This window comes from Oryzias latipes, chromosome 1, assembly GCF_002234675.1.
Source record: "Oryzias latipes chromosome 1, ASM223467v1".
NCBI lineage: Eukaryota > Metazoa > Chordata > Actinopteri > Beloniformes > Adrianichthyidae > Oryzias > Oryzias latipes.
The window spans coordinates 32,821,322-32,839,703 of record NC_019859.2 but is presented as its reverse complement, the minus strand read 5'-3'; the positions used below and the strand labels follow the sequence as shown (position 1 = coordinate 32,839,703).

The following is an 18,382-nucleotide window of genomic DNA, read 5'->3' as shown; positions in this document are numbered from 1 at the left end:
GAGCACGGATGAGCCAACTGGAGTCTGGAAGCACTCCCACTCCCAGGGAGGGGAGAGGGAAAGAGGGACAATACATGAATCGCTCTACACCAAACAGAGGCATGGAGAACTAAATGATAAATGATGATCAAAAATAGAGAAGAGAGGAAGGGTGGAAGAGGACAGAACCCCAGAGCACCATAGTTACCCCAGCTTCAACTTCTAGCAGCCTTTTAAAACAAATAGTTATTGTTATTAAGTTTAAATAGGAAAATAGAAAATCCCGCCAGGTTCATCGGGCTAGGAACTCCTGCTGCTGGATCCATGTTTGGCAAAGTATTCTGTCTGAAGATCTGATCCAAATATAATTTTGTTAATGAAGGCAGAGTTGCACAAACAACACTTTTCACTGAGCTTCACTCAGTGCGGTGCTTAAGCATGCTGTAGTTGATTGAATGAATGAGGCAGGTGTGCAGCATCCAGGAAATGTGCGCTTGGCATAGTGGGAGCTGTAGTGTGGCTAGAACTCTGGGGACAGCTCTCACCGGTGAACAAACAATTTATATCAAGGCATAAAAAAAAAAACATAGATATACCAATCCCAGTCAAGGATTTATGTCATTATATATGCGTGTGGAGGGCTGGCACATGGGAAATTAGGGTTTGTTTCCCATGAGCCCCGATTAGCTTCATCCAGTGTGGGTCCTTGGGCAAGACCCTTAATGCTACTGACTAACTTTATAGCCACAAGGGGGCCCAAGTCTGGGTCTTGCTGTTTCGGTCCCCAACCTGTCTTTTATCCGGGCTGTGAACCGGCTGGGGACCAGTTGTTTTCCAGATGGATACAATGTAGGGTTGTGTCAGGAAGGGCAAACCAACTGTGCGAATAAGTGGAAGTTGATTTTCAGTGGCAACCCCAATAAAGGACATGCTTAAATTTGAACAGTACCAAATAGACATATATGTACTTAAACAGCACGCACACAAACATACACACACTCACACTCACACACACACATGACACATTAAAGGCATTAAGTACAGTGATTGTTAAGTAGAGGTTTCACTGGAAGCTGCATGCGTCATTTGTGCTCCATTTCAAAACAGCAGGCCAGTTAAGACACTGGCATAGTTAGCAAATGTTGTGTCACAGGAAACACATGACAATAAAAAGGGATGGGTTAAGAAGATAAATGAACTTTGTGAACCAAGGATCTGATGCTGTCATCTTGTTCTCAGGTGTCATATCTTTCAAGCTTCCTGATGTTCTTCATTCACCTTTGATCTCTGCAAATGTGGAACTCATGGACACACATTGAACTGAACCTGTTTGGATTTGTCAGCTCAATTGAACTCCTATTTTTCCCTCTGCATTCACAAATGGAACATCAGCTTTGACAACCAGCACCCCTCAGTATCATGTTTCTGTCAGGAATCTGCTTCTAACCAGATTTTCTGTTTTCTTTCAAGTTTATGTCAGTTTTCTAGCAATCAATAAACTTTAAACATTTAACCTGTTTGTATTTGGACCTGTATACATGCTTCCCTGAATCCCTTTTTGGTGCAATGGTCTGACAAACTGCCCAGAGTGTTTCCCACCTTCGTCCAGCAGTGGTTGGGAAGGTTCCAGCATCCCGGTGACCCTGAGCAGCAATAAAGTGCTTATAAAAAAAGGCAAGAAGTACTAGAGTATTAGGGCCACCATCAAAATTAAAAAAGTAATATTCAGAGATTTAAAGTCGGAAATTTACTACTTTAATTTAGTAACATTTCACATTTGAATCGCATAAATGTATGACTTTTTTCTTGTAGATTTCTGAGACTTAAGGTCATCAATTTATGAGATTAAAGTCATAGTGAACGCCACGCAGCAGCAGAGCAGACAAAACTAAACAGAGTTGAGCAGCTGAGCTGAATGTTTATTGATAATGCTCCAAGTGTTTGGAAGCTCATTTGTTTGATTTACGATTTACCAATGTTTTATTTATTGATGGGTGATTTGCAGGATCTCTGCAGTCGGAAGATGAAGACATCGGTGTCCCTGCAGATGTCCACTTCAATCCTTTCTTCCTCCACCAAAGACAAGATCTCTAAGTCTGTGTGACGCTTCTGTCTGAAGAGACCCAGTTTTCAGGATTTTTAACGTTCTTATGCTAATTTAACAATTTTTTATTCCTATTTGTTGTGTGTTGAAACGAGACGTTTCATCTGGATGAGAGGGCGTATGTCACACTATTTCCCTTTCCCTTTGGTGTTCCTTGTGCAAATGACAGGTTCATGGTGGAAGGTGACCACGGACGTCTGGTATGTGACTGAAAAGGAGAATAAATTAGCAAACCCTCTACACCCAAACATGCCTCTGAGGTCCTTGTTTTACATATGAAACTCCACATTACAGACACGGAACACTGGAAAGCCGGCTACGCTAATAATAATTTGGTTTTGATTCGCCAAAAGGTTCCGAATTTTTATTAGTTTTTATTTTCTATCCGGTGATAGAGCTCCACATCTTTCATCTTCGAGCAAGGCTCTGATAAATTGAAAACTGGTGACTTTTTTTCTTCTTCTTCTTCTTAAAAGTAGTAATTAAAGAAAACAAAATTGTTTGTAAACTGGCCCTAAATCTCCGTCATAAAGAAGCAGATCTCACAGGAGCTGGTTTTAACTCTCTCAGTCTCTGGTCCACTCTTAAAGCACCCGAAGCTGCAGAGAAAAACCTGAAGCCTTCACTCCTGGGTCTGTTAGGATTTTTGCAGGGAAGCCTAACAGTGTTCTTTGGAACCAGATGACCCCTGAGGGCGTCCTGCTGTGCGGCTTTGACATTAGCAGAATGAAACTAAGTTTAAAATAAACTTCAAAGACTATGTGATTGAGATTTTATTGAGTGACAGAAAGAATACTGAAATCATTGTTGTTTCTAGACCTGCTCGCTGCTGCCGTGAGAGGTGGATCGATCCGTCAGGAGAAGAGACCTATCCTCCCTTTCTTTTGGATGTGGAGCGACAGGATTTCCGACCAGCACCAGGGTTGTCTAAAAGGCGTTTGTCTTCTTTAGGTAATAGCTTGAAATAAACTCAAAAAAATTCTGAAAGCTTTTAAAGAAAGACAAGAGACAGACAAAATTGTATGGATTTATTAGTTTTTCAAAAAAAGAAAAGTAATATCCAGTGAGTTTGAAAACTGTACACAATTGTGTGAACAGATTTTTGTGTCTCTTAATAAATTGTGTTGTATGGAACTCATCAGCGTAGTCTGGTCATTGCAGACGTTCAGATTAAAACAACAAGCCTCCTATTGTAATATTCTTACTGTAGAAATTTATGTTTTCTGCATTTTTTGCTAAAGCGTTTTTTTTTGGCATGATTTTAGGACTTTTTCATGAGAAAAGTCTCTCTTTTAAATTAGAAACACATGTGTATCAATACGTCCAGAAAAGAAGAACATAACCAAACAGTACAGAAAACAAACTGAGCAAAAGCTGACAACTGCTCATATGACAAAAAAATATTGGAAGCTTAGCTGCAGCTTTTCAAAGACTGTCTCAGTTAAACCAAACTTGTCAAGGTTTCACAGAGAAGACTGAGACCAGCAGGCAAAGCCACAGCAGCAGTGACAGATGTAGAGCAGGAGGGCTACCTGAGCGAGCTATGGAATGGTAGCACCTGCCTGCATTTCCAACTTTATCTACAGCCACAATCTCTACAGTCTGCGAGCAGCAGGAGGCGCTGTAGACTACTTGGACAACGGGGTCAGTCAGCAGGGTGTGTGAGAGGTTTCCATTACCCTGACGCAGGGAAATGCTTTTGATTCCTGTGCCATTGTCATCAGTGATGTTAGCTGACAGCTCCCAGCGGAAAGACCCACACATCGACGCATCCCGCGGGCAATCATCAGCCACAACCGTGACGTCTCCACACTGTGGAGGGAAAAAATCTGTAATCTGGAAAAAAAAAAAGAATATTTTTAAAAGATTTGCCTATACAGTGAATAGAAAGCAACTTTTAAAGCAACTTGTAACCAGTTGTTATGCTTTTTAATGTCATAATGCTGATGTTCCACAACCGTGACGTCTCCACACTGTGGAGGAAAACAAATCTGTAATCTGGACAAAGAAAAGACAAGATTGAGGATTTGTTTGTATTAGGGAGGGTAGAAAAAACAGCTTTGCAATCTATTTCAACTGCAGTTTTACTGTGGGGATTAAAGTGATGGAGCTTGTTTTACAAAGAGCAGGGAGCTTTTCTTCATTAATGCCATGTAACAGACATAACAGGCTGGTGGTAGGGTCTGATTTAAACTGTAGAAACGGCTTACATGACATTAAAAAATAATATGAACCAACATTGACATTGACACATTCTGTTCTTCCTCTGTCGCTGAACCGCCTTCTCTGACACCTGTTCAGCTTCCACCATCTTTATGACAAATAATTGTCAGTCTAGGCGGCGGTGGCCTTGTCCCCTGGCTTCCTGGGTCTTTCGGTCCTCTCTCCACGGGTCTCCTGGCTGGGCCACTGCTGCTTTGGTGGGGAGCTTGGTGTGGCAGTGACCGGGAACTCCGCGTCTTTTTACTTTTGTCATGCACCACACAACCACTCACCTGAGCACAGGTGTCAGCTCACATTTGCAAAAATAGTGAGGATGATGGAACGATATATGGTTGATATGTGTTTGTATGCGTAAGTGTGATCTGTATTTGTATTGGGTATTTGTTGACATGTTTATGTGTGAAGGTTTTTTCGGAGCCAATCTATATGTTTGTAATATTGAAGTGTGTGGATGTGTGTGTCTGTGAACAGGCCCCGATCTTCTACAGTACGTTTGACCATAATAATGATAAACCTCCATCAACTAGTAACCTGTTTTTCTAATCCTACACCCTCGGACTTCTTAATGAACCTCCAACTTCTTAAAGCCTGAGCCTGACTCTGGTCCAGAGCCTGAGCCTGACAATTTTAAGAGGTCTAGTTTTTAACTCTATTACAAAAATGAATTCTAATATAAACATTATTACATTTAAGATAATATATCCCTAAAACATCTCCATTCAGACCTATCATACTTGGGAATGGTTTCTATAATCTTTAGATCTTGTGTCAGTGAGAGTTTTTTTTTTTGTATTTACCTTTTAATAAATCAGTTTTAAGACTATGTAGGGATATTTTCAGTTACCTTGGTGACAACAGACAATCTCAGGATGATGAAATTGGAGTCAGCACCATCAGGGGATTTAGCCTCAATAGTCAAAGTGGCATCTGTTCCTGACTGCGTGTTGGCAGGCGGTGTCACAGTCAGTGTAGCGTTAGAGTACAGTCCAGATGTTAGTGTGAGGCTGTGAGGGCAGAAGAGTCAGAAATGCGCATTCAGGTATTACAAATGTTAAATAAATTACAAGACATCACAATATTTCTTTATTCTTCTTAGTAGCTTAGTCTTGGTTTTAAAGTAATTCTTCAGTACATTATGACTCATTTTCAACTTTTCCTCATACGTATGCTAGTAATTTTTTATACAGTATGTTAGGCGTCAATCAAATCTTAGACACTTTCTTTTAGGTACATTTAAGATCATCAATTTTATTAGGTGGTAACCCAGTTCTTACTTGTCATCAACTCTTGGACTGAGCTAAAATGTTCACTTGTCTCAGAAAAATAGTTTGGCTTTATCCCAAAATGTCACAAGTCTTTTAGAACAGAACCAGTCCATCCAGCTTCAGTTTACCTGCTTGGGAAGTTCATGGGAAAGTCTCGGTCATTTCTGGCATTTATGGTATACAAACCACCATCCCCCTGTGTTACGACACTGAAGGGGAGGATTACGATTTTTCCTGGCTCCACACTTTTGTCCACCACAGCCTGAAGAAATGATGCAACAGAAAGTAGAGAATAGATTGATTTTAACCTTATAGTCAACATTCAATCATGGTTTGTTATAGAATAAAGCTTCATAAATGCTATCCTAGTTGTTTCCATTGGTGGATTCTTTTTTTTTTGGGAGGGGGGTTATTGCATTCATAGTTGATAACTTTTATAAACAAAAGAGCAAAAAGGAGATATTGACCTTGATGTGAACACTGGAGACGGACATTCGAGTGGTGGACTGTCTTTGAAAGTCGCTGTTTGAAACTTTGTCTGTTCCTTTGACAGAAATCACAAAATTCTCCTTAGGAACAGCATCAACAGTTGCCAGGATGTCGCCATTGCCCATGTTGTGTATTTTACAGCTGGTAATGGTCTCTGGACTGGACGCCATAACAAGGTCAATGTTTTTAACGGTCACTGAGGATGGACCATTTCTCCCAGTCACTAAGAGCATCAGCGTGGCCGGTTGACCTGTTTTTGTAACAAGACAAAGAGACGTTTTCAAACAGAGACAGACATGGAATAAAGTAAACCACGAGATTTACTCTGACACTGTGACGGAAAATTGATCTTAGGACCATGAGACAAATATGAGAACTATTAAAGAAAGTATGTAAAACAAAAAGGATTGAACTTTTCCTTATTTTTTTGTCTTTTTAAATATGTTCCTCATAATAAACATCAGAACCTTCTTTGTTTTATTCTTTCACATATTATCATTTACAACAAGTGTTTCACAAAATTAAATAAATTAACGTGAACGGTGAACTGCAGTAAGTAAGATCGCTGCACCTGCTTGTGGACGCCCACTGAGGGGTGCATACCCCAGATGAGGTCCTGAGAAGCTTTCCACAAAGTCATAGATGAAGGTAACTGTGCTCTGACCTGGAAACACAAGAACAGCATTTATTTAAAACATGAATCCAAAACCCTTTTGACAGCACTGTCACCAGAGATAAAATATATATAAAGTTCTAATGACTTATGACAAAACTGACATAACAGCAAGACTTATCTCAACAAATATTCTACAGAGGGTGTATTCAGACTGGACAAGTCTCTTGGTCAATGATTATGTTCTGTAATTCTCTGTATATTTAGGAGTCTGACTGTTTATCTGTCTTTTATTACCTTTTAACTCTCCATTGTTTCCTGTTTTGTCATGAGAGAGTTACATTCATGTTTCACTCCCTAAACTTTTGCACTTTGGGTCAACCATCACACTGTTATTACGCATTCAGGACGGTACTAAGTTTATATAAGAATTAATATTCAACTCCTGAACAACCCCTGCTTCTGTACTTGCTAGTGGACCTCGCCTCTGGCTCGTCTCGCGCCCCCAGCCATCCACCAGTTCCATCTGGATGAAGCCCATCTGCTACACTATTCCGACATGTAGTTGTTGAGTTAGATAAGCTAATTGTTCTTTAACAGTCCTGGTCCATCGCCTGTCCATCCTGGGAGAGGATCCCTCCTTTATGTGGACACCCCTGAAGTTTTTTCTTTTTTTCCGCAGGAATCCCTCATTTTATTTTTTTAGGTGTTTTTCCTAAGAATGACGGTCTACGAGAAGGGATGCCCAGTCCAGCTTAGTCTGTTTAGTTTAGTTTTGCAATTACCTATTGTATTGAATTTTTATCCTTGGCCAGCAGTCTCAGGTGTGATTTAAAGTCACTCGCTTGTTGACCCTAATGCCATGTTCCAGACTATGAAACTGGTAATGTCTTAGACTCAAACAGGTTGATGGTGAACAATGGGCTTTGACCAAAGGCAACACTGCTTTTGTTTGCCAGTTACCCACCTGAGGTGATCTTCCATCTATTCAATAGCTGTTAAGGGTTCGCTACCAGAACCAGCTAAGCTAAAATGCCTTTCAATGACTAACAAGAAAGAGAGTAACCTATCAAAAACAAGTGTAAAAAAAGAGAGCCATTCTTTAATTCATTCATGAGTAAGCCTTACTGTGAAAGTCAGACCAAAAGTATAGATAGATAGATAAAACATCTCACCTCTGATGGTTAATGTGTATGGCCCATTGGATTTGATGCTAATCTGCCAAGTTCCTGTCTGTCTGTCGTCACTAAGACGGATTCTCCACAGGTTTCCCACAGTCCGAAACGTAGCAAGTTTACCATTGGCCTCATTGTGAGTCTGGCTCACACCTGTAATTTTTAATTGATGTAATAATTTAGGGTACAAATACCGTAGAAACAATTTTCATTCTTTTTCAAATAATACGTATTGAAAGAAGGTTCTAAGTTACCAGTAGGGTTGGTGAGTGTGAAAGAAATCGATCTTCCTGTGATGTAAAGAGTGATATTTTTCAGTGATTCATCTAACATGAAAGAAAAGGTCTCCTCAGTTCCATCATTTCTTGCTCTCTGCAGAACTGTTACCTGAAGATAAAACAAAGCAATAAAAGGAGTAGCTTATCTCTCACTCTTTCTAACAAGTCCAGCCCGTTTACCGCTTGTGCTTGCAATATTCTTACCAGAGCAGAAGTTGAGGTGTCTCGGATAATGTCTGTCGCCTGAGGCAGCTCTGACTTTGAAACCCGGATGGCCTGACCTCCAGATGCCAAAGCTAAATCTTTGTAATCATCAAAGCTAGCAGCTCTGAGAGAGCGACGGCGCCTCCCAGTGGCGCCGGTCTTAAAGAACGATAGCTGATGAAAAAAATAATAGTTCAAAGTTTTCATTGTATTAACTTTGGACTTGGAAACATTTGTCATTTTTTCTGTCTTTGCCAGTGCTTACCGTTGACTTGGTGCTGATTAAGAGGGCATCAATGGTGTCCTTGAGGGCGATGTCTTTGGCTGTTGCATCAGTGAAGACATAGATTTCAGATGATGATGATGCTCCCGTAAGGGCCAACTTAAAAACAGCATGAAAAGGTAATTTTGACAAGGTAAAATGAAACAAACATTTTTACATGTAACATGATACATTTTTTAAGTCACACTGAAGATTTCGATGGTTCAGTCTTGTACCTGAATTCCAGACAGGCACATTTCTGGTTCATCTCCCCCATCTTTTGCTGTAAGTTTTGAAAGTTCTATTTTCATTTTCTCAGGATCTGTTGTTCTGAACAAAGGCCCAAAATCTGCAAATTGCCACACACACAAAAATTCTTAGTGCAAAAGTTTAAATGTGTATTAAAATCAACTTAATTGTCAAGCTTGACTAATCAGCAGCTCGACTTCAGGTTGAGAAAACACTGCTTGTGTGATCATTGGGGGATCTAGCTTGAGTGGCACCCTGGACAAATCCACCCACGGGGCACGTCAGTGATCATGTTTCTTTGGAGGAAAAGATAGCATTTTATTTGAATCTTCTGCAAACAATGGTATGAACTATGATATGAACATATTCGGAATGCAGGCGTGGAAAAGAAAATCCAAAAATTTAGTTTTGCAGATTCTTTTAAAAATTATATAGACTCGTTCGTCACTGTTGTGCCCCAGTCTTTTATTTTGTAGAAGATTGAGCTAAAAAAAGAGAATAACAAGTTAAAAGATTATAATATTTAATGAAGTTTCAAATTTTAACAATTTAGATTAAACATAGAAGTAGTGTAGCATCAGGACGCTGGACCAAACCAATGTCTCTCTTAACCCTACAACACTTTGACTGTAAAAAGTTACACCAGCACATTTGCCGGGTGATTTTTACCCAACATAATATACCTCACAAAAAGTACTTTTCAAAAAAAAAAGATCAAAATCACATGATAAAATACAATGGTTTTCTTTTATTTTAAACTGTGGTATGTGTAACAAAATGAAAAAGAAAAACATTTAAAAAAAAATGTTATAAAATTACTGAAAATTTTGAAATTTTGGAACAAAACATTCCTAAAAAAATAAAATAATACTAATACTATAATACTCTTTGGTCCACCCATTCCTGGAACACGTGAGACTTCCCAGGTGAAAGCCGTCTTAACACACGACATATTGAAATTAATGTAAATAGCTTCGCTCGGATGAAAATCACCCGACGACAGTTCCTTACGGCAGCGGTCCCCAAGCCCCGGGCCCCGGACCTGTACCAGTCCATGGGTCCAGGACCCGGCTGCAGAGAAACTTTGAAAAATTGCCCGATTCTCTGTTCCATCCGTCTATGTCACTCTTGACGCAGGCCAAGGCGCTCTTCTGGGTCACGTGATAGGTTACGCTAAAATAAAACCCCGGAGCTACCAAAATGAGTAAAAAACAAACGTCTTTGGAAATTTTCTTTGCCAAGGGGAAAAGGCCCAGTTAGGAGAGAGAAGAGGAGCGTTCAACTCCAAAAAAAGAAAGCTACATTTAATAGACAGAACTTATTTTTTGCACCACGAGTATGGGAAGGTCAGAGGATGATGAGACCTGTGTGATGTACAATGTCATGCCTGCCAATTTAAAAGCTCAAAGCTCGTCTTATCATGTCTCTGTTCCTTGTATAATACCATACCGGTCCGCAGCGTTAAATAAGTTGGGGACCACTGCTCTACATGTATGTTAAGGAACATATATGGAGTGGCACAAAGTGATACAAATGTCTCTACACACAGCCAACTGAACCATTCAGCTGCTGCTTCAGAATCCATTGGAATTATACTAAACTTTATAATAAACTTTATTTATATAGCACTTTCGAAATCCAGATTACAAAATGCTGTACAATTAATATGAGACAAAATCAGTATTAAAAACAGTTTCCAGTATGGAGAAATAAAACCCAGCACACACATGAAACGGTGATAGTGGTTAGAATCAATAAAATCAATAAATCAGTAAAATCAATAAAATCAACGAAATCAATAAATCAATAAAATCTAATGTTTAAATTTAAGAACCAGTAAAATCATTAAAAGCACACTTATAGAGGTAGGTTTTTAAAAGAGAATTAAATACTGGTAGGGACTCAGCGAGTGTTAATTGCATAAATGATCAAAGAGCTATGGTAGGGAGCCAGTTTAGCTCGTGCTGGTTTGCGGCGCCTTCCGTCCATGAAACCAGGGTTCAAATCCGGGCTGTTCCCTGTTCCCTTCTCTACCTCTGTGCCGGTCCCAAGCCCGGTTGCTTTGAGAGGGTTGCGTCAGGAAGGGCATCCGGCGTAAAACATTGCCAAGTTTACCGTGCGACTAGTTCGCTGTGGCGACCCCTGATGGGAAAAGCCGAAAGAGAAACAACATCAAAGAGCTATGGTAGTTCAAAGAGCTTGTGTCATTTTGTTGTCACCTGCAATAGCTAAACAAAAAAATAAAAGAAGACAAAAGTATAACAAAGTGTAGAAATGTCTGAAACTTAAGTGAGGAGAAGATGAAAACAACAGATGCCTCGAGCAACTATTGAAGAACGTCCTTAGATAGACACATTCTTTTTAGAAAATGTAGGCGTTGTCCATTGATAAAACTTTGGTCCTTCATGATACATGCATGATATAAGTAAGTTGTGGATGTGCACAGATGTCAGTCGTGGGTTTCAGCCAATGTCTCCTTATGTGAATTTGGTTATAAACTGTTCAAAATTTGTAGTCAGTTGAAAATTACAGAGTTCGTACGCAATTATTATTTGAATTATACACAATTGTTCTGGATTCTTGCAAGATGCATATGTTTATTTGTGGCTGTCCACAACTGTTCCACGTATGTCCACAGACTTTTCACAGGTGAACCACCAATTTATATCTTTTATATTGCGTTTACTGTGAACATATCACGTTAAAACTACATAAACTGACACAGGAATCTCTATTGGACTGCATATAAACAGCACAATAATTACACATGGTATATGGCCCTCAAACCGTGAGGGGTATATAAAATGGCTGACCTTTCACCCCTCCTGCAGTCTCCCCCTGTCCAGCTCATCTGGTCTCTTGCTGGGAGTGCCCGGCATCTACGAAACCTGGCCGGGTATGGCACGACTCTGGACGCGCACTTCTAACCCTTCTCACAAATCTCCCCAGCTGTGGCTCCAGCCGGCAGTCCCCTGTCTTAGCGGGGGTCCTGCCCCGACGGCTGCCTCTGCTAATGCCTAGCAGCTGACTTAGAACTGGTGCAGATCAGGGGAATCTGACTGTTTGATTAAAACAAACCATCGCTTTGGCCAGTGGTGGGAGCTGACGCAATGTGATTTGTGCTCAGTGCTCTGAATGTTAGAATTAAGAAAGCACGGGTTTGGTTCTTTGCATGGTTACTATGTACTTCTGCAGAGGTTTTAACGTGGTTCATTCGAGATACAAAGAGCTGTCTGAGGACACCAGTAACCACACTGTTGTCCTGCACCAGACTGGGAGGACTGAATCTGCAAAACGTAAGCAGCTTGGTGTGAAGAAAGAAATGGTCGGAGCAATTATTAAAAAAATGGAAAACATACAACAGAACTAATAATCTCACTAAATCTGTGGCTCCCAGCAAGATCTCACCCTGTGGGGTCAAAATGTTCACAAGAACGGTTAGCAAGAATTTCAGAACCACACGGGGAACCTAGTAAATGATCCGCAGAGAGCTGGGACTAAAGTAACAAAGGCTGCCATCAGTAATAGACTTCGCCACCAGGGACTCAAATCCGGCAGTGCCAGAGGTTTCCACCAAGCTAAAGCCAGTACTGTACATGTGTCTGCCCATCTAAAGTTTGCTAGAGAGCAGTTGGATGAGCCATAAGAGGATTGGGAGAAAGCTCTATGGTCAGATAAAACCAAAACAGAATTTTTTGGTAGAACTTCAATCATCATGTTTGGAGGAGAAAAAATGCTGAGTTACATCCAAAGAACATCATATCAACTGTAAAGCATGGGGGTGGAAACATCATGGCTGGGGCTAGTTTTCAACAAAAGGAGAACTTATCAGTGAAGAGTAAAGAATGAATGGGGCTATTTATCGTCAGATTTGGAGTGAAAACCTCCTTCGAACAACAAGGGCATTGAAGATGAAAACTGGCTGGGTCTTTCAGCAGGACAACAATCCCAAACACACTGTCCAGGTAACAAAGGAGGGGCTTTGTAAGAAGCATTTCAAGGTCCTGGAGAGAACTATCCAATCTCCAGATCTCGACCCCATAGAAAATCTTTGGAAGGTGTTAAAAGTCTGTGTTTCCCAGCGACAGCCCCAAAACATCACTGCTCTAGAGAACTGTATGGGGGAATGGGTCAAAATACCAGCAACAGTTTGTGAAAATCTTGCGAAGACTCACAGAAAACGTTTGACTGCTGTCATTGCTAACAAAGGGTTTATAACAAAGTATTGAGTTGAACTTTTGTTATCGACCAAATACTTCTTTTCCACCATCATTTACAAATAAACTCTTAAAAAATCAGACAATTTGATTTTATGGATTTTGTTTCCTTATTTTGTGTCTCATAGTCGAGACATATTTATGATTAAAATGACAGACTTTTCTAATCTTTTTAAGTGGGAGAACTGGCTGACTAAATGTTTTTTTGCCCCTCTGTATTCTCATGTATGACCACTTTTCATCTGTGCAATATCCGAAAAGTTGTACGTAGCAGCAGTGCAACACTGCCTAGAGAATCACAACAGTTAGGTTGGAATGCTAGAACCTTGCTCACAACCCAATAGAAAAATCTTGAATGGAAATTTGAATACTGCGTTTGGTCCACATGAAGGAGAGTAAAGAAGATTCTGGTTTGACTTAGGCGTAAAAGAAAAGATCTTTGGTCCCCCAAGCAAACCCTGTACATTGACAACTCAGCTTATGTACCCAGGTCTGATCAGTCCGCACTGACCCTAACCCTGCCTTGTGATTAAAACAGTAATCTGAAATAAAACTCACATACAGCAGTTAGGATGTGTGAAAACTGATAACAACTGGTGTTCATTATTTCCACAAACTTATAACCATATTAAGGCCACTGATTGTAACACCAAGACCTGCTGTTGAAGCAAGAATTAAAACATGCACTGTGGTTTCACACCTGGGTCATTGAAGGGCACCAGAATGTACTCTGAGGGTTCGTCCTGCATTCCTTCTTTGCTGTTAATGATTTCAAAAGCAACAGATCTGGCTTCTTCAATTTCTTCTGACATACTTCCAGTGGTGTCAATAACAAAAGACAGGATAGACGCACGGGCCACCCCCATCATTCTGCAGGAAACATCAAAATACGTGTCAGATTTTACTGCAAAGTACACATTTCTGATATACTAAGACAGGAGAAGACAAGGAGTTTCATACCTTAGAAAGTCTTCATTTCCTGCAGATAGGATGATGTCATCGAGTAGCTGACTGGTGGCTTCTGTGGCAGCTTTTACAGCAGCGTCAAAGAGGGCTTTGTTATCCGTTCGAGGCTCATCTTTACTAATACCTCCTCGTGGAATGGTTTTGCTGGTCTGGTCGGCCTCACCTCCATGGCTGCATTTACCTGCCACAGCCCAAAAGCCCAGATTAACATGTTTGTGTGTTTTTTTTGTTTTTAACTAAATAAACTCATGCAGGGTTTTATCCAAAAATATTGGCAACATCTACTCTGGGTGCAGGGTGACCACTGTGGGTTGATGCCATGCTTCTCTCTGACAATTGTCCTATTGAATGAAATAAATCTGATCCTGTATGTTTGAGTTGACATGAATTAACAGGTACTTCCTGTTTTATGTTGCTCCTTCTCATTTTCTGCTTCTGTTCTTTCCCTTCCAGCTTAATATTTTCTTTGATTCCTTTCCATATTCTGCAAATGTAAATTAGGCCCTATCATGGTCCACTTGAGACATGGTACTGTATAAGTTTCTCCGTGAACCATGTTACCTTCAGGCTTTGCAGAAGAATAGAGTCCAAGGTAGCCTGAGGTGAGTTTCTTCTCTTTTAGGATGTTGGGAAGGATTGCGTTTGAACATGTTCCACTGGCACAGTCAAGACATGTGGGAGTGTTTACATCTGTGGAAAATGACACAAGTTAATTCACTACAGCTTTCTACTTATTTCTCTACCGATGAAAACAGATATTGCCTTTGAATCTGCCAGAGTGGCCAACACGCACCTGCAAGGTCTTCCAAGGGAAGGTAGGGGCGGATTAGATTGATGTACGGCTCTGTGTTACCCAGTTCTACCCAGTTACTGTGACTGTAAAAATCCTGTTAATGCATCAAAAAATAGATGTTTAATGAAAAATATTTCTGCTTTCACATCAAAAAGCAAATTGTGTGTCAAACAATGGGTTTTGCTCCATAACTGCAATAAGACAATTAAAAATTATTGCAAATGTCAACATGACTGTTAAAAAAGTTAAAGTTTTTATATTTGTAGTAGCAGGGACCTGCATTCACAATTGGTAATTCTGTAATCCAATCCCCCCTCCTTTTAAAGGCTTTAGTTTGATGTGACTTTGGATTTGACATCCTAGATCTACCTTTTTCTCACAGTACACCCTCTACTACATTTTCAGCCCGTTACTAAATAAGCTAACCCTAAATTTTTTTTATGTTTAATTTTTTAAGCCATTTTAATGGGTTTTAAGAATGACTTAGTCTTAATTTTTCCCTTGTCGCTGATCCATTCTTTTGTTTTTACAGCTTTTAATATGTCCAGTAATTCATTTTGCTCATCTCACCTGTAGAGTGTGAAGGATTCTTCCCAGTGTCTCTCTGGCAGCTTTCAAATTTCCCTCTTCCAAGTTGGCCTTGATGGTTCCAACACCCTCTGTTATTATCCCGCGTCCCTCATAAAAGGCTTCAGAGTGGAAGTGATGTGGGGCGCTAAAAAGTTAATCACTTAATTAATTAACAGACCAGCAACACATAACCAAGACCTTATTTTAAGTGTTTGGCAAATTAATTTTAAAAAGAAAAAATTGAACTAACTTCACTGAAGGAACCATTTCTTCCTTTCAGTTCTGAATTCATGATGCCCTCTAGAGGCCATCAGCTTCCAGTTGCAGATGCAATAAAATCCCCCAGAACATCTTGTAGTTGACACCAGTTTAGCAACTATAACATTGTCTTTTAATATGGTTTAACTTTCTTTCCACAGATTTACAGTCTTAATTAACAAAGAACACTGCTCTCAGACTCCAGGCTAATTTGAGCTTCTGAAATTCCATTCTCACAAAATTTCTTTCAGTTTCACTTCCGTAGAATGGGAGGTTTCTGCTTTCTTTGCTCTGCTATTTTAAATATAAAAGCAAAGTTACAACAGTTCCAATTGAAAATATTTCATGTATGACCTTTAGAACTGAAAAAAATGTAATTACTTTGAATTTGTCTTTATAAAATTTGTTCTCTATTTGCATTATGCTAGGTTTGATATTTTGGATTTAACCAAAGGAAATAACCTAACCCAGGTTCCCTCATATTGTAGCTTACAATTGTAATCAAAAGCAGTGTTTTTCAACCAGTGTGCTGCGGCACACTAGTGTGCCGTGGGAGATGGTCAGGTGTGCCGTGGGAAATGTCCCATTCACTGATCTAAAAACATTTTCCATCTCCAGGATATCAGCACTGTGTTCATCCAAACAGGCTGGTAAAACACTGAGTAGTAACAATATAAAAGATGGTAAAACACTTTTTCTTTGTGTTTATCTGATTCTATTAAAGACATTTTGATAAGACTGATGGTACCGCGATTTTGCTGTAGCTTTAGCTGTTTTTGGGAAAAGTCCCGCCCCTTTAACTGTCTCCACCAATCATTCTTGGAGGATTAATCACATGTCATCAGTCTGACCAATCAGAAGTGGTTAAAGTCTTCACTTCCTTGTTCCGAGTCGGTCATAAAGTTTCTCAGTTCCAACAAAAATACCCGCTAAAGCTCGTCTTTAGTGGTGCAGCTTTCCGCGGGATCCGGTATCTGACCGTGGAACAAGTGAATAAAACAATGAAGCTCATAGAAGCAAGTCTGTTTGCGTTCGGTGGCTGTTCGCACTACATCTCCCATGATGCATCGGTTAAAGAGAAAGTTTGAGTTTCTCAGTTTTTTTATTCATTTTTGAATGCTGGTGTGCCGCAGGATTTTTGTCAAGGTTATAGTGTGCCGTGGCTCAAAAAAGGTTGAAAAACACTGGTCTAAAGAACAAAACTAAACAACAATGTGATCAGATTACTCCTCATTTTTTATCAAGAGATTCTTCCACTTTACCTGTTGGCAAAGTCTCGATCAACAAGCCCGTTTGGATAGTATATTTCCCGAAGGGCTTTGTGAAACATGACACTGGAAACCTCTCCCTTTGCTTTTGGCCCCAAACAAGCTTGGACCAGCTCTTCAGGTGAGGAATCCTAATGGTCAAAGATTGGAATAAATAACAATTACCCAGGGTTGTAGTATTGCCTCTTTGCCAACATTTATTCACAGGATTATTTTGCGTCTTGTGAATGATCCCACAGTTACGCAGTATTTCTATCAGAGACAACACCTTGGAGTCAAATGTGGATTAAACTTGTGTCAGTGTCTGCCCTTAATGGACCAAAAAGGTGCAGGTAATCAATAATGTACAAACATCTGAGAGAATTCTGTTTTTCCAATCAAGGAACAAAAAAACAAAAAACTAACAAAAATGGTAAAGGCGAGCAGATAATGAAGTTTACTGTAGTGTGAAGTGACTTTCACAGAATTATACAACTGCACAATTATGTATAGTTTTTCCTGGGCAGCTCACGTGAACATGTTTTCACCCCAACTTGTCACGTATGGCCGCATTGGCAGGGCCCCCACATAAGGGTCACATGTTGACGCATTGGAAGAGCCCAACTTGTCATTTTTCAAGGTGCTGACAATAAAATATCCCAAAATGCATGGTGAGTTGATTTACGTTTTCAACCATAATTTCATTTTAAATTTATTTTTGTTTTATAAACCAACAAAAATGTATGCTATATTGAGTGTAAACAACGCATCAAGTGCTGCTTTTGGACTATGATGAAAAAGAAAAATACTTTTTTTTTCCTTTTCTGTTTTAATATTTATAGAAAAACGACGAGCTGGGTTCACCCACAGTGTTGATATGTGACGCGGAGGGGGGGCCCTACCATGCTCCAGCATTCCTATGATCCCAATAAGGATTTAGTGGGTTCTGAAGATGGATGGATAGTTTCTTTGTTCTTTGCAAACAGAAAATTGACCCCTTCCACTGTTCATCTATATGCAGACTGTGTGTAATGAAAGTATAATGAAAGTGTTATTTAATGTAGGTGTCAATGTTTACCGCCTTTTCACTGGAGTTTTGATTTAAAGGTGTGAGTATTCCTTCATGATTTAAGATTTTCATTTAACAGCTTACCCTGGGGTTGAACTCCAAACCATCCAACTCCTCCCGACATACTTCCGCCACTTTTTGCATTATAACATCTCTTGTTATGCTCTTGTGGGTGGCTGAACTTCCATAGTTACTAAAAGCCTTTGTGGATGATGGCAGATTCAAAGCCAGCAGGAATACCCCCAGCAAAGAAAACATGACGACACTGCAGAGAAAACACACAAATGTTTTGTATAGTCACTCAAAACAAAAAGCACACATGATATATTTTTGCATTTTAGGATATCAGAAAAAAAAACATGCATGATCTCACAACTGTCTTGTTACTCTATGCTGTACTGTTGTACCACTTTTGACCATG

At 39.8% G+C, this 18,382-nt stretch overlaps 1 protein-coding gene across 1 annotated transcript in view; it reads right to left on the bottom strand.

Annotated features, from left to right (window-relative positions):
• Nucleotides 1–3,097: 3,097 nt before the first annotated feature.
• The window catches only part of LOC101165952 (von Willebrand factor A domain-containing protein 7), a 53,050-nt gene continuing 37,765 nt past the window's right edge, over nt 3,098–18,382 (bottom strand). Inside the window, exons 2-18 of the mRNA XM_011480360.2 lie at nt 18,046–18,226; nt 16,908–17,044; nt 15,388–15,532; nt 14,818–14,911; nt 14,586–14,714; nt 14,019–14,205; nt 13,759–13,928; nt 8,829–8,941; nt 8,596–8,712; nt 8,331–8,504; nt 8,103–8,235; nt 7,849–8,001; nt 6,632–6,724; nt 6,039–6,310; nt 5,700–5,833; nt 5,151–5,310; nt 3,098–3,919 (exon numbers count right to left, since the gene is read on the bottom strand). Of these exons, the coding sequence (XP_011478662.1) occupies nt 3,539–3,919; nt 5,151–5,310; nt 5,700–5,833; nt 6,039–6,310; nt 6,632–6,724; nt 7,849–8,001; nt 8,103–8,235; nt 8,331–8,504; nt 8,596–8,712; nt 8,829–8,941; nt 13,759–13,928; nt 14,019–14,205; nt 14,586–14,714; nt 14,818–14,911; nt 15,388–15,532; nt 16,908–17,044; nt 18,046–18,219 (2,766 nt within the window). The 5' untranslated portion in view covers nt 18,220–18,226 and the 3' untranslated portion in view covers nt 3,098–3,538. The remainder of the gene's footprint in view (nt 3,920–5,150; nt 5,311–5,699; nt 5,834–6,038; nt 6,311–6,631; nt 6,725–7,848; nt 8,002–8,102; nt 8,236–8,330; nt 8,505–8,595; nt 8,713–8,828; nt 8,942–13,758; nt 13,929–14,018; nt 14,206–14,585; nt 14,715–14,817; nt 14,912–15,387; nt 15,533–16,907; nt 17,045–18,045; nt 18,227–18,382) is intronic.